This window comes from Microtus ochrogaster, chromosome 21 (genome assembly GCF_000317375.1).
Source record: "Microtus ochrogaster isolate Prairie Vole_2 chromosome 21, MicOch1.0, whole genome shotgun sequence".
In the NCBI taxonomy this organism is placed as follows: Eukaryota; Metazoa; Chordata; class Mammalia; order Rodentia; family Cricetidae; genus Microtus; species Microtus ochrogaster.
In genome coordinates, this window is record NC_022022.1 from 29,871,068 (window position 1) to 29,885,046 (window position 13,979).

Genomic DNA, 13,979 nt, shown 5'->3' on the forward strand with positions numbered 1-13,979 from the left:
CCAAAACCACAGAGAAACCCTGTCTTGAAAAGCCAAAAAAAAAAAAAAAAAAGTGTGCTTGGCTTACATTTCTAAGCTTGTGCTAAAACTTTCGTAGGCTGCCATTGGGTCTGTGGCCCTGGACACGGCGCGAGTTCACGGAGAGAAGCAGTTAGAAGCCTATGGAATGGATGTGTTGACTGTGGCCTTCTTGGCCATCCTCATCACAGCACCAATTGGAAGCCTACTGATTGGTTTGCTGGGCCCCAGACTTCTTCAGAAGTTTGAACAGCAAAATGAAGAAGTTGTTCCAGGAGAGACTTCTGCACACGTTCAGAGGCAAGGAAAGGAAATGGTTGAGTGCAGTGGCTAGAATAGTTTCCAGAAGCTAGCTCTATCAGGATGGAAACTGAAATGCATGATGTTGAGGTTCTAAATGCATTAGGACCAAACACAATTTGCAGTGAAGAAGCAAAGGAAAGACCAAGATCCACCTCCCTATTGTTTCCCAAAGCTTGCTCTCAGTTATGTTAACTGTCAGTTTCATGACTGGTGCTTACAAGTCTTTCATGCCTTGAATCAATGTGGTTCTTCTTCCTCTATTACTTCTCTTACACCAAAATGTAACAGTTTCTGTCCTCACTCCCCTGCCTTTCTGTCCTGTTCCCAGCCTGTTTGCTTTGCTGTCTTTCTACAAAGTGTTGAAACCGACTGGTCCTCCTGACATTTTAAAGTAAATGCAAACCTTCATTGAAACTTGCCTCTTACCCTTTCAAATTTCAAAAGACAAGATGGACAGATGAGAGCGGTGGGGCAGAGGAGGGAGGAAGGAAAGGAGGGAAATGGAAGAATGGGAGGGAGGCCGCATATAGTAGTTCATATCTGTAATGCCAGCACTCTAGAAACTGATTCAGGAAGATTTCTGTGAGTTCAAGACCCACAGGCCAGCCTAGGGATATTCTCAAAAACACAAACACAAAGCAGAAATCTTCATCACCTGGCTGCCTTTCCAGCTGTCAGTGGCTCGATTTAGTCTTCCTTCCTCGATAAAGCTGTCTTGAGGCAATCCCTTTTGTTTCTTGTTACTGATGTCTCCCGGCTCTTCTAGGCCACCAGTAGACATCACCTTCAACTCTTTGCCAGCCCCATATATGTGATAGTAATTGAGGCCAGTATGGTGGTTTGAAGGAGAATGGTCCCCAAAGGGAGTGGCACTATTAGGAGATGTGTCTTTGTTGGAGTGGGTGTGACCTTGTTGGAGGAAGTGTGTCACTATGTGGGTGGGCTTTGAGGTCTCCTTTGCTCAAGCTTCCCTCGGTGTTACACATAGTTGCTTCTGCTGCCTGAAGATCAAGATGTAGCCTCTCAGCTCCAACCCCAGCACCATGTCTGCCACCTGCCGTGACAGTAATAGACTAAACCGCTAAACTATAAGCCAACCCTAAATAAATGTTTTCCTTTATGAGAGTTGCCATAGTCATGGTGTCTCTGCACAGCAGTAGAAACCCAAACTAACCCAGCCAGCCAGGTAGGTCAGGAGATAAAAGTGCTTGCTCTTGAGCCTGGCAACCTAAGTTTGATCCTGGATTCAATATGCTAGAAGACAAGAACCAATTCCATCAAGTTGTCCTCTAAATTCTAAATACCACATTGTGGCGTGCAGACGTGTGAGCTCATGCACACATAATAAATACATAGATAGATAAATAAGTGAACTAGAATACAATATTCAGGTGTAAGAGCTGCTTTGTGCCAGCAGAAAGATAAGAAATGCAGTTGCCCATCTAAGTAGTTTGCTCTTTTTTCCAATAATAGTTCTTTTCATCTATTTTAGGAAGCCTGGGGACTCCATTACAGAAGCATGATAGACCACGTTTACCATTCCAACCCAACGGTTTCACCTTCAACCAGGACAACTAGAGTTCCATTTGCTTCAGATGAAAAGTTCTCCATGAGATTTCATAAGCAAAAGATTAAAAACTTTTATACTGTTAACAGTACCTCGGGTTTTTGCTTCCTAAAAGAGAGGGGAGGATGGGCTACTTTAGCAAATGAGAGAAAGTAATTTTAAAAAGATGAAACAAATTATGATATTGTTAAAACTCTTGATATATTTTTTCTTATAAAATTAAAAAGTTTTCATATCACAAATAATGAGTTGTTTTTTTAAATTGGAACTCTGTTGTACATTTATAAACATCCAATGCAGAGGGTTTTTTTAAGTCTATGTAGGATGAAAGTAAAAGTAAAACTGTCTAAGGGAACAAGGGGGACCAATGGGAGACGGAGGGGCAAGAGAAGGAGGATAATGGGTATTGGAACACAAGAGGGACTGATGGGAAGGGAGGGAGAATAACCTGTGTGGGGCAGATGCCATTTCCATACATATGTAACAAAACAGAGAACATGAAAAGAATGAGAAAATTAGGAGATAATGGGATTTAAATAAGAACACACTGTTTCTTAGATGAGAACAGAACATGACTACAGAAATTTTCCCAATTTAAATTTTCAACTTAGTGTAATTCAAATCAGAAGGTAAGGAATATTTCCCCCCTCTGGTAGAACAAGAACAGTTAATAGAATCTGACTAAATTGTAGGTGATAAGCAATTCTTACCATATTTCCCAAGGTTTTTCAATTTGTTCTAACTATTTGAAGGCTAGCACTATTTCTTTGCCCAGGTGTGATGTGTCTGGTCCATGGAGTTCTCATTCTACTTCATTCTAAATCAGTTTCTTCCACTACCGATTTCTCTGCAACAGGACGTATATAGACAGAATGTTCATGACTTTTTCTTTCATTACATCATGGTCAACAATACTTGCACATTTTTTTTTTAACTTTTAGCACATATTGAAGTTTTCTTTTTGGAATCAGGAGTGGATTAAAGATTTGTTTAATTTTTTAAAACATATAGACAACTTGATCAATGGGAAGGAGAAAATAGCCTATAGATGGGCACATTCAAAGGCAGCCTTGTGATGTTTGCGAAAAGGTACTTCAGTGGAGAGAAGATCCATCAACTATGGATGCTCGACACCTGGACACCCACGAAGCATTTCATGTAACTCAAATTGGCCTTGAAGTTGCTAAGTAGCCAGGGATACACGTGTGTTTGTGGTCATCCTTCACGTATTTATGTTGGGATTACAGGCATGTACCACCATGTGGGACTTTTTGGGGTATTAGAGACTGAAGCCAGTGCCTGGGGCATGTAAGAAAAACATTCAGGCAACTAAACAACATACCTAGACTGGTGTTTCTTCCTCTTCCTCCTCCTCCTCCTCCTCCTCCTCTTCCTCTTCCTTTCTCCCTCCCCCTCGTGCTCTCTTCCTCTCCTTTCTCCTCTGCCACTGCTCTTCTTCCTCCTATTCTTCCTTGTGTCCCCATCCTCTTTCTTCATCCCTAACCAGTATGAGTGTCAAGAATCACTCAGCTCCAGGTGATACCAGCAGCAAACAAACACAAACACGGAGAAGCAATGACTGGAAGTTTGTGCATTCACAGAGCGCAGAGGAGTCACTCCGAGCTGGCCTTGAAGCACCAAATCCTTGTCTGGCTCTGCTCTGTCCTGCCCGTGGGCACCCGACTCTCAAACCCACATCGCAGCTGCTGCTCAGAGAGAGGAGCAGAAGCCAGAACTTTCTGAGAGACATCACCTCTCCTTCAAGAAAGGAACCCTCAGAAAGTGCAGCCTGCATCTCCAAGGCCACATGCTAACAAAAGACAGGGGCGTAGATAAACTAAAGAAAATGATTTCATCATCTTAGTTGAGCTATGAGAAGCATATATGAAAAGCTCTCCTAAGTCAGTTTTCCCCCAGTTTTGTTTCTCTGAGACAAGATTTAAACTATGTTTAAACACTTTCTTTCATTACATTATGGTCAAAGGTACTATGCATGGTGAGAGATAGGATCTATCTTCTTCCATTTGCAAATATCCAGTTTCCCCAGAACCGTTTGTTGAAGAAGTTGTTTGATGGGGGAGTGTCATATATCAATCTGTTGATTTCATTGGTTAAGCAATAAAGAAACTGCTTGGCCCTCATAGGTTAAAGCATAGGTGGGTGGAGTAAACAGAACAGAATGTTGGGAGAAAGAAGCTGAGTCAGTGAGTTGCCATGATTCTTCCACTCCAGGCAGACGCAGGTTAAGATCATTCCTGGTAAGCCAGCTCTTGGGCTACATAGATTATTAGAAATGGGCTAGTCCAGGTACGAGAGTTAGCCGAGAAAAGGCTAGATATAATGGGCCAAGCGGTGTTTAAAAGAATACAGTTTCCGTGTAATTATTTCGGGTAAAGCTAGCCGTGGGGGCGGCTGGGTGCCGGGGACGCAGCCCTCCGCTCCTATTACTACAGTTTTTTTTTTTTTTTTTTTTTTTTTGCAGTGTGTATTTTTAGATTCACTGTCAAAAATAAGGTGGCAGTAACTAAATGGGCATTATATTCTATTGGATATTTCTGTTAGTGCTGGTACTGAGCTATTTTTCTTACCGTGGCTGTCTAGTGAAACTTGAAATCATGTATGATCATATCTCTATCATTGTTCTCTTTGATCAGGTTGCTTTAGCTCTCCAAGGCCTCTTATGATTGAATTTTACATTATTTTCTCCTTCTCTGAAGAATAGCTTTGGGCTATTAATGGAGCTGCATTGAGTCTGTAATTTTGCTTTTGGCAATGTAAACATTTTCACAAGGTGAATTCTTCTAATCCATGAACATGGGAGAGCTTCTCAACCCTGGAGCACTGTTAGAGTATAGAAGCTGAGAGCAGAGGACAGCCATATGTGGATAAGAAAGGATGTGTGAATCCCAGAAAGAATGAGGATGGGGCTACTTGGGATGCCAAAGCTATAAACATCCCCTACGAAAAGCTCAACCCCAGCACTTTCTATTCCAGACCACTCTTTCCCACCTCTCTTTGTCACCTGACACTCATGCTGCTCTTGGCTGGCCTTTATCATCACACTCTCTTTGCCCAATTTTTTTTAAAGATAGGATTCATAGTGTAGCCCTAGCTATCCCAGAATTCACTCTGTAGACCAGGCTGGCCTCAGACTCACAGAGATCTGCCTACTTCTGCCTCCCGAGTGCTGGGATTAAAGGAGTATGTTACTACTGCCGGCTCCAAATTTCAATTTATAAATCTCTTCGGAGAATTTGCAAACTGGGTGATCAAAGCCATTCAAATTATTTCCAGAGGAGAGATAATGGGTCCTGAGTAGAGTCTTAATAGCATCGCTATGAGAAAGAATTATAGAATCTGATATTCTGTTTTATGGACCCTAAATGTCATTTTTGCACTTTAAATCTTTTCTTTGCAAATCTGCCTTCATACTAGGAATGTATTAATGTAAATCCAAAACCCAGTGAGCATGAACAGGAAGCAACATGAACATGGTTGGTAGTCTCATAAATTTAAGTGGTTTTTTTTTTGTTTACAAGATAGGCATTTCATTTTACCTTTCTGTTTATAGTACCTTTCTAACTTCAAATATGCACTTTGACATTTATGATCATGGGAGAATAGGGATTTTAAAAAAAACTCTGTAAATTCTTACATACAACATATATTGTATAGCATGTTAAGTTTTGATTGTCATGTTTGGAGCAATCACAGTAACACGAAGTTCTCAAATGTTTCATTTTAACCATGTTACACCTGTTCTTCAGGGACGGCCAAGGTGGTGGAAGCTGAGTATTGATAGGGGTGATTTTTTTTTTTTTTGGCCCTTTCTGAGAATTCCTATGTAATTCGACTAACAAGAAAGGTAAAGAAACGAAAACAGTTCCGGTTATATCACGGGATCTAGAGTTGGGTTTGAAGACAGTGAACCTAGTGAAGCCGCTTATAACCCCAGCACTTGGGAGACTGAAGCAGGATGCCAGTGAGACCTGTTCCAAAAGAAAAAAAATCGAAGAACAAAACAAAATGAAAAAGAAATATTAAAAACAAAAACCAGGTGATTTAAGGATTTCAGAGCAACATTCTTGACCAGGAAGTCCTTTAAGGACCCCGCCCCTTGGCCCCGCCCTACTGCTTCCGGGAAATCCCAGCCCAGTTTCCGTCCTGGAGGTTGGGTCCCTGGCTGTCCTGACGACCTGCCCTGCGCGAGGCTTCTGGACGACGGTTGCTGGGTCCCTGGGCCGGTGAGACTTGCTAAAGGGATTATAGGTTCGCCCAGTTTTCCCCATCCTTCTGCTCCAGGCCCCCGGTACCGCTCCTGCTGTTGCCTCCCGTTCGTTAGCTAAGGAAGGCCTCGTCCCTTCCCTTCCCGTAGCGTCCCTCCTCGCATGGCTCCATCACACTGGAAGCCCTCTTCCGTCTTCTTCCTGACTCATTTCTTTCCTCTCTCAACGCGTGTCTCTGATTTTTCTGTCTCTCAACAGCCCTTGCAAGTAAGAAAGAAGAGATCTTTCCATCAAGACTGACAACAAAACTAATCCACTGGGCTGCCGCTGTTTATACAAAATGGCGAATCTGGGGCGATAAAGCGTCACGTGCACCTCTAGTTGTAGATGTGTCCCAGGATTGGCTTCTGATTTCCAGAAGGCTTTCGTTCCTTTCCCCACTCCCCTGACCAGGATTTCTCTTGGACGTCATCACAGCCGAGCAATTAACATCAATGCTTTTAAAGGATTAAGGACTGTCGTCGCATGTGCAGGTGGTGGCGCTGTTTTTGGAATATCACCCTGTTAAGATGCCTTAAAAGCTTGTTACCTAGGTTGTAAGATTCTCTGCCGGAACACAAGGTATCTTAAGATTGCAGACAAACTCCTGAAAGATCAGGTAGGTTGAGCAATTTTGATATCATCAAAAGAATGCTTAGTGGTTGCCTTTAAGGTTGTTTTTTTTTTTTTTGCATATTTGATAGTTAGAAACAGAGTCCAGTCATATGCATACTTTTTCACACAGTACTCAAAACCCCATGAATGATCAAATTAGTTGATGGAGAGATGCAGTTGGCACCTACAGAGGCCATCTTTCATACTTCTGGTTTTCTGCAGGGATAAATTGAATTCAATGAATCAAATAATTGTGGAATAATACCAAAAAAAGTCCTTACTATTGCATGTGGGTGTTCATTCTCCATGTTCATTATCATGCCTATAAAAGGTACATACAGAAGCTGAGGAGATAGCTTAGTCTTAAAAATGCCTGTTGTGCAAACAAAAGAGCCAGGATTTGGATCCATATCCCCTACAGATGCCAGTGTGCATCTGTAACCCTAGCTGGAGGGGTAAAGACAGATGGCCAGCCAGTCTAGCCGGTGGGGTAAGCCCCAGGTTCAGTGAGAGACCGTGGCTCAAAAGCTAAAAGGTTGCAGCCGGTGAGTAAGAACATTTTCAGTGTAAGCATTATGACCTGAGGTCAAATCCCTGGATCTCAAAAAATGTTCTTCATCCCTAGTAGTTACAGGGAAAGGTCCTAAGGCATCACGTCTACCTACCTACCTATCTACCTGTCTATCTAAAATTACATTTAGTATATATATAAGTATATATACACTTATACATTTAGGGTTTAAATGGAAATTTCCCATCTGGGATGACAATGCGTATAGACTATCTTAACAAAACCCCCAACACCAGGCATGAGGAGCCGCCCCCCATTAAGTTGTTGGTCAGGGTTGTCCAAGAGACTTCCAAAACATTTGGAAGTCTATTGCTCTTGCCCTTGGTTGCATCCCAGAGGTGGAAGTTAAATCCCCATTGCTGAAGACACTTTAGGCACAGTTCCTTGATGACCTGACCTGTATCTGACCTGAAAACTTGCTGCCTGAGAAGGAGCTAAGAAATAATCTCAAGAAATGTTCACCGGGCTGGAGAGATGGCTTAGCGGTTAAGAGCATTGCCTGCTCTTCCAAAGGTCCTGAGTTCAATTCCCAGCAACCATATGGTGGCTCACAACCATCTGTAATGAGGTCTGGTGCCCTCTTCTGGCCTGCAGGCATACACACAGACAGAATATTGTATACATAATAAATAAATAAATATTAAAAAAAAAGAAATGTTCACCATACCTAGTAATTAGGGAAGTAAAAAAGCAAAACAACTGTCATGCCCCAATCAGAATGGCAAAGATCAGCAAAACAACAATAAATGCTAGAGAAGATGTGGGGAGTGGGAACCTTCATTCACTTTCTTTTTCTTTTGACAACTCTATTGAGATCCTAACCCCATTTTTGAATGAATCATTTTTTTCTTTGTTTCCTGAATTCTTTATATATTCAGGATATTAACCCTCTGTCAGATATATAGGTACATCTCCCATTCCGTAGGCTTCCTCTTCATGAAACTGTTTCTTTGACCATACAGAAGCTTTTTAGTTTTATGAGGTCCCACTGGTCAGTTGTTGACTTTAGTTCCTGGACCTCTGGGACCCTGTTCAGAAAGTCCTTTCCTACACCCATATCCTGTAGGGAATTCCCCGTGCTTGCTTCTGACAGTTTCCTAGTTAGGTTCTTGGTTCAGTTAGTTCCTTTTTGTGCAGGATGATATATACGGGTCAAATTTCATTCTTTTATATGTGGCCATCTGGTTTTCTCAGCACCATTTGTTGTAGATACTGTCATCTCTCCAGTGTGTGTTTTTGGCACATAGATCATAGATGTCAGAAAGCTCATGAGCACCTATGATGCCAGCTCTAGGGGGACTTTTAACATCCCTGGTCTCTGCTGGCACATGCACAAACATGCACAAACCCACGTGAAGATATAAATACATATAACTTAAAATAATAAGAATAAATCTTAAAAGAAGAAAACTCTTGTTGCTTTCTAGATTTAGGCCATTGTCTTTGGAGAAGGCATGTGCTGTGATTTCTACATTTTTAACTTGTTGAGGCTTGTTTTATGGCCTGGCTTATCCTTGGGAATATTCCATGATGAGAATAATGAATATTCTTCATCCATTGGATGAAAGGTTCTAAAAATGTCTGTCAGATCCATATTTGTTTAATTTTGAAGTTTCTTAATTGAGGTTTGTTTTGATGTAAGTGGAACACTGAGCTCCCAGCTTTTACTGGAAGTATTATATAATTGGTATTGGAGGCTTATGCATATATATTTACAATAATAACATCATCCTCTTTTTAACGATTGCTCTTAATCATTACATGGTTACACCTCTGTGTATCATTGCAATTTCTCTCTTAAAGCCTATAATGTGGTATTAGCTCTTCCACTTGGTTTTGACTTGAATAAAATGTTTTCTTCCATCCCTTCACTTCCAGTCCTGGTTGGTGTCATCACTAATGATTTGAGTTTCTTGTGAGCAGTATGTTTTGGGGCCATTGGCTGTGTGTGTGTGTGTGTGTGTGTGTGTGTGTGTGTGTGTGTATTTAGTGAGCACAAAACTTTTAACCTAGAAATTTATTTAATTATCAATAGGTAATAAGACTTGCTTCTATCATTAATTTTTTTCTCTGATTGTTTTATATATCCTTTATCTTTATCTCCTGTTGTCTATCTTTGGTTGTATTCTGTTTTGATAACATTTGGGAATTTTCTCTTTTGTGTATCTGCTTACTAGTGCATTTTATACTTTTATGTGTTTTGATTGTGGTATGTTATTTCTGTATGTAGGATCCCTTAAGCTCTTGGGATATAGGGAGTGTAAGTAATGCCTGTCTTGTGATAATGCGTAAATGGAGACTTCTTTTTTGTTTCCCGGCTACCCAGACCCGAATAATCAAACAAAAACTATATTAATTACAACACTGTTGGGCTGGTGGCTCATGCATATTTCTAGCTAGTTCTCACATCTAATAGAAATTAACCCATTTCTATTAGTCTATGTTTTGCCACAAGGCTGTGGCTTACTGGTAAGTTTAGGACATCTTTCTCCTTCAGCAGCTATATGTCATCTGCCTGACTTCTTCTTTCTCCCTGCATTCAGTTTAGTTTTTTCACCTAGCTATATTCTGCCCTGTCATAGGCCGAAATAGTTCTTTATTAACCAATGGTAATAAAACATATTCACAGCATACAGAGGGGAATCCCACATCAGTAATGAGTTTACTGAGTTTTTGCTTGTTGTAGAAATACTTAACTTCTGGAGGTCTGACTGATTATAATTATTGTTAGTTGGCAGTATTTGCTCTTTTTGAAACAAGGTCTTATTATAGTACAGGCTTCTGCTCAAACATGTGACTCTCCTGTCTCAACCTTCCAAGTGCTGGAACAGCAAATGTCCATCACACCCATCTTGGCACTTTTTTTCTTTTAGCAATGTGAATATGTCACCTTATTCTCTTGGCCTGTAAAATTCTATTGAGAAATCTACTTTGTGTCTAAGGGATTCCCTTATATGTGTAGATGCTAGTTTCTGTCCCATCCAGTCCCGCAACCATTTAGTTCCAAAGAAATACACAGAGACTTATATTAATTATAAACTTGTTTGTCCTATTAGCTCAGGCTTATTATAACTAGCTCTTATAACTTAAATTAACCCATAATTCTTGCCTATGTTTAACCACGTGGCTTGGTCCTTTTCTTGGTGCAGCATTCTCATATTTCTTTCTTTGGCAGTAACCGACTCTCTGCCTTTCCTCTTCCTAAATTCTCTTAATCTGGTCTCCCTGCCTATACTTCCTGCCTGGCAACAAGCCTGTCAGCATTTTATTAAACTAATACAAGTAGCAAGTCCTTACATATGTGTGCTACTGATTTTCTATTTTTAGAATGGTTTCTTTGTCCTTGGTCTTTTTTTTTTTTTTTTTTGAATTATCCCAAAAAGGACCTTTTTGATCAAATCTGTTTGGAATTCTTTGAAATTCTTTGGTCCAAGCACTCATAATTTCTTTCTCAAGTTTTCTTTCTGTATCTCATTTTATACTTTTTCTGTGCCTTCCCTCTTCTTCTGAAACATCCATAAATTAAGTATACAAATATTTGTTTGGTGATGGTGCTGACTTCATTGTTAACTTTGTTTTTTGGTCTTGTTTTGTTTTTCTGTGAAAGGGTCTCTCTGTGTAGCTCTAGATGTTCTGAAACTTGCTCTGTAGTCTAGGCTGGCCTCAAACAGAGAGATCCACCGGCCTCTGCCTCCCAATTGCTGGAATTAGAGATGTGTCCCACCATGCCCTGATTTTTTTTTTTTTTCTTTTTCGAGACAGGGTTTCTCTGTGGCTTTGGAGCCTGTCCTGGAACTAGCTCTGTAGACCAGGCTGGTCTCGAACTCACAGAGATCCGCCTGCCTCTGCCTCCCGAGTGCTGGGATTAAAGGCGTGCACCACCACCGCCCGGCCCTGATTTTTTTTTTTTTTAATTTAATTGATCTCACAAGAGTCGCATCAGGTTCATAAATCCTTTCTACTGCTTAACACCTAATCTGTTATTGTGAATCTTTTTTAAAAAGTAAAATCTTTTTATTGTAATGAACTCAGAAGTGAAAGTTTCACACAACTATATTAAGGTGGCCGGCCACTCAAATACATGCCTAGTCCCAAACTCTATACATTTTATTCAACTCGTAAACAGTTAGAACAGCCATTCTGAAGCCATGGAGTTTTTTTTGGATGTTTTACACTTTTATTATCAATGACATTTTTCTTCATGTATCTACTACAAAGGGGGAGGGACGTTTTGACATAATTGAAACTAGAAAAACAATTAGCTTATGTCCTGTCCTCCCTAACTATTTATGTTTTCTTTTCCATATTCCATCGCTCATGACTCACATGCTTCTTTTCCCATATTCCGTCCTTCTTGCTTTCCTTTCTAAATGTTATGCTACATTCATGCTGACAGATGTTTGCATATGTACATGTATATATTAAAGGCTAGAATCTGCATAGGGAGACCATGTGGCTCTTCTTTCTTTTTTTTGGGGGGGGGTGACCTTGTTTAATATAATTTCCAAGGCCATTCATTTTCCAGTAGATTTCATTTGTTTTGGACCCAAAGGGTATTCTTTTTGGTCTGTGTATCACAATTCACTGTCCATTCATCTGTACCGTAATGGCTAATTAGGGCTCTTCTTTATATCCTCTCCAAATTTTTCATCAGATGTCTTGATGCTAGCCACTCTGACTGGGGTGGGTTGGTATCTCAAAGTCATTTTAATTTACACTTCCTGATTGCTAGGGATGTTGAACACTTTTTAAAATTATTTTTGGCCCTTTGTGTTTCTTCTTTGGAAAACTACATTAATTTCTTAACTGCATTTTTTTTATTTCATGTATTGAGTATTTCATATCCAAGATTAATTACTTGGTACTTTTTGTGGTCCCACTTTACTGAATTTCTTTTTCATGTGATAAATTGTTTTCTCTTTTTTTTTAGGATTGACACTATGTATTCTTTTGTGTATTGAATTTTCCTGGAATTGTTTTGAAGTCTTTTGACACTCTCTCATCTTCCTTTACTTTGGCCTTTTTAGTACCTTTGGAGATGTGTGCTGCCCTAGTTTTTCATGATTTATATGTCTATATGCTGATTTTTGCATATATGATTAATCTGCTACTTCTCACAGTTTCCTAGAGTGACTTTTGAAATGAGAGACTTTCCCCCGAAGACTGTTTATGTGTATAGGTGACACTGGCTTTGATCCCAGGTGGATGCAATAGTGGAGCTTTGTTGGAGGTTCCTAAGGTATCATCATTGTCAAGAATCCTATGGCAGCAAGTTTGCTAATGACTCTGTGTGGCTCGTGCAGCCCCCAAAGCAGAGTTCCCAGCAATTTCCCTAGTCTGTGTGGCTACAAAAGTTAGTCTGGCCTTACAACCAAAAGTTACAAGGTCCCCCCGCCCCCTTTTATGTTCTGGGGTTGCAAACAGGATAAGAGAATCCATTTTTAGGGTTGAGACATTTTCATTGCCACTGCCTGGGAAGGTGCCAAGACCGTGTCCCCGACTATGTATTACCATGGTATATGACTCTGCTCTTATCCCTTATCAAAAGGAATGCACTTTGACTGTGAGGTGTAACTCTTGTAGTCTTTTGTCATCTTGCCTCAAGCCTCATGAAAAAGCATATATTTAAGGTAGGTGAACAAAGAAGCAAGGGAGAATTGAAGTGAGGACTGGAGGACAGAAGAACAGACAGAACAATAAAGAGCATGACCAGGACAGCGTGTGTGGGTTTATTCCACACCCTCAGATCAAAACCCTTAAGCTCAGTTTCACTATGCTGTGGAGCTTTTCTTTGAACCGTGGGAGTCGCCTTGACAGCTGGACTTTGAAGGCTACCAATGTTTTAATTTCCTTGAAGTCTCACAGAGGTGTGAAGCAGACTAGTTAGTGATTGAAATAAAGAACTGATTATCTCCCACATGCTCTTAATATATTGCCCATTATTATGAAATTGCTGAGAAATAATGTATTTCTCCATGTCAACTTGGGCACTTTGAGCCAATGAAATGGGTTAGCAAGTAGAGGCATTTTTCATCAAACAGAATGACCTGAGCCCATCCCCTGGGATCGACACAGAAAAAAACTGACTTCAGCAAATGATCCTCTGATCTCCACACACAAATGGATAAATAAACATAATAAAAAAATTTAAGCTTGAGTTTGTGGCTTTGATTAATAACTTTAAGAGAATATTTAAAGTTTTGAGAGAGAGAGAGAGAGAGAGAGAGAGAGAGAGAGAGAGAGAGAGAGAGAGAGCGCGCACATAGGAAGTAGCTTGTGGAAATCAGTTCTTTCCTTCTGCCATGCGATGCCTAGGAATTGAACTCAGGTCATCAGACTTGGCAGCTGAGACATCTCACTGGCCTTATGTGAGTATTAGATTTTTTTTTCTGTAAAGATGTCTGACTAGACTATGATAAAATTTTAGTATTTAAGTATTAATGTTCCTTAACCAAATTTGTTTTCATATGGATTTATAGATTTGCCTTTTCTCTCAAATTATTATTTTTTTAAATATTAGCATGAGCAACACAGCATCAGAAATAAAGAATGATGATTCCCAACCAGAAGTGTCTCATTCCCAACCAGAAGTGTCTCATTCCCAACCAGAAGTGTCTCATTCCCAACCAGAAGTGTCTCA

The 13,979-nt window shown here is 40.3% G+C and overlaps 1 protein-coding gene across 2 annotated transcripts in view; it reads left to right on the top strand.

The window, feature by feature from the left end:
* The window catches only part of Slc9b2 (solute carrier family 9 member B2), a 27,086-nt gene extending 25,031 nt beyond the window's left edge, over nt 1-2,055 (top strand). The window contains exons 12-13 of one of the 2 annotated variants that reach the window (XM_005357319.3): nt 98-318; nt 1,814-2,040. In XM_005357319.3, coding sequence (XP_005357376.1) covers nt 98-318; nt 1,814-1,844 — 252 coding nt within the window. In that variant the 3' untranslated portion in view covers nt 1,845-2,040. Of the gene's footprint in view, nt 1-97; nt 319-1,813 lie in introns of both variants that reach the window. The other variant, XM_026784194.1, reaches the window with a different exon arrangement.
* Nucleotides 2,056-13,979: the final 11,924 nt, after the last annotated feature.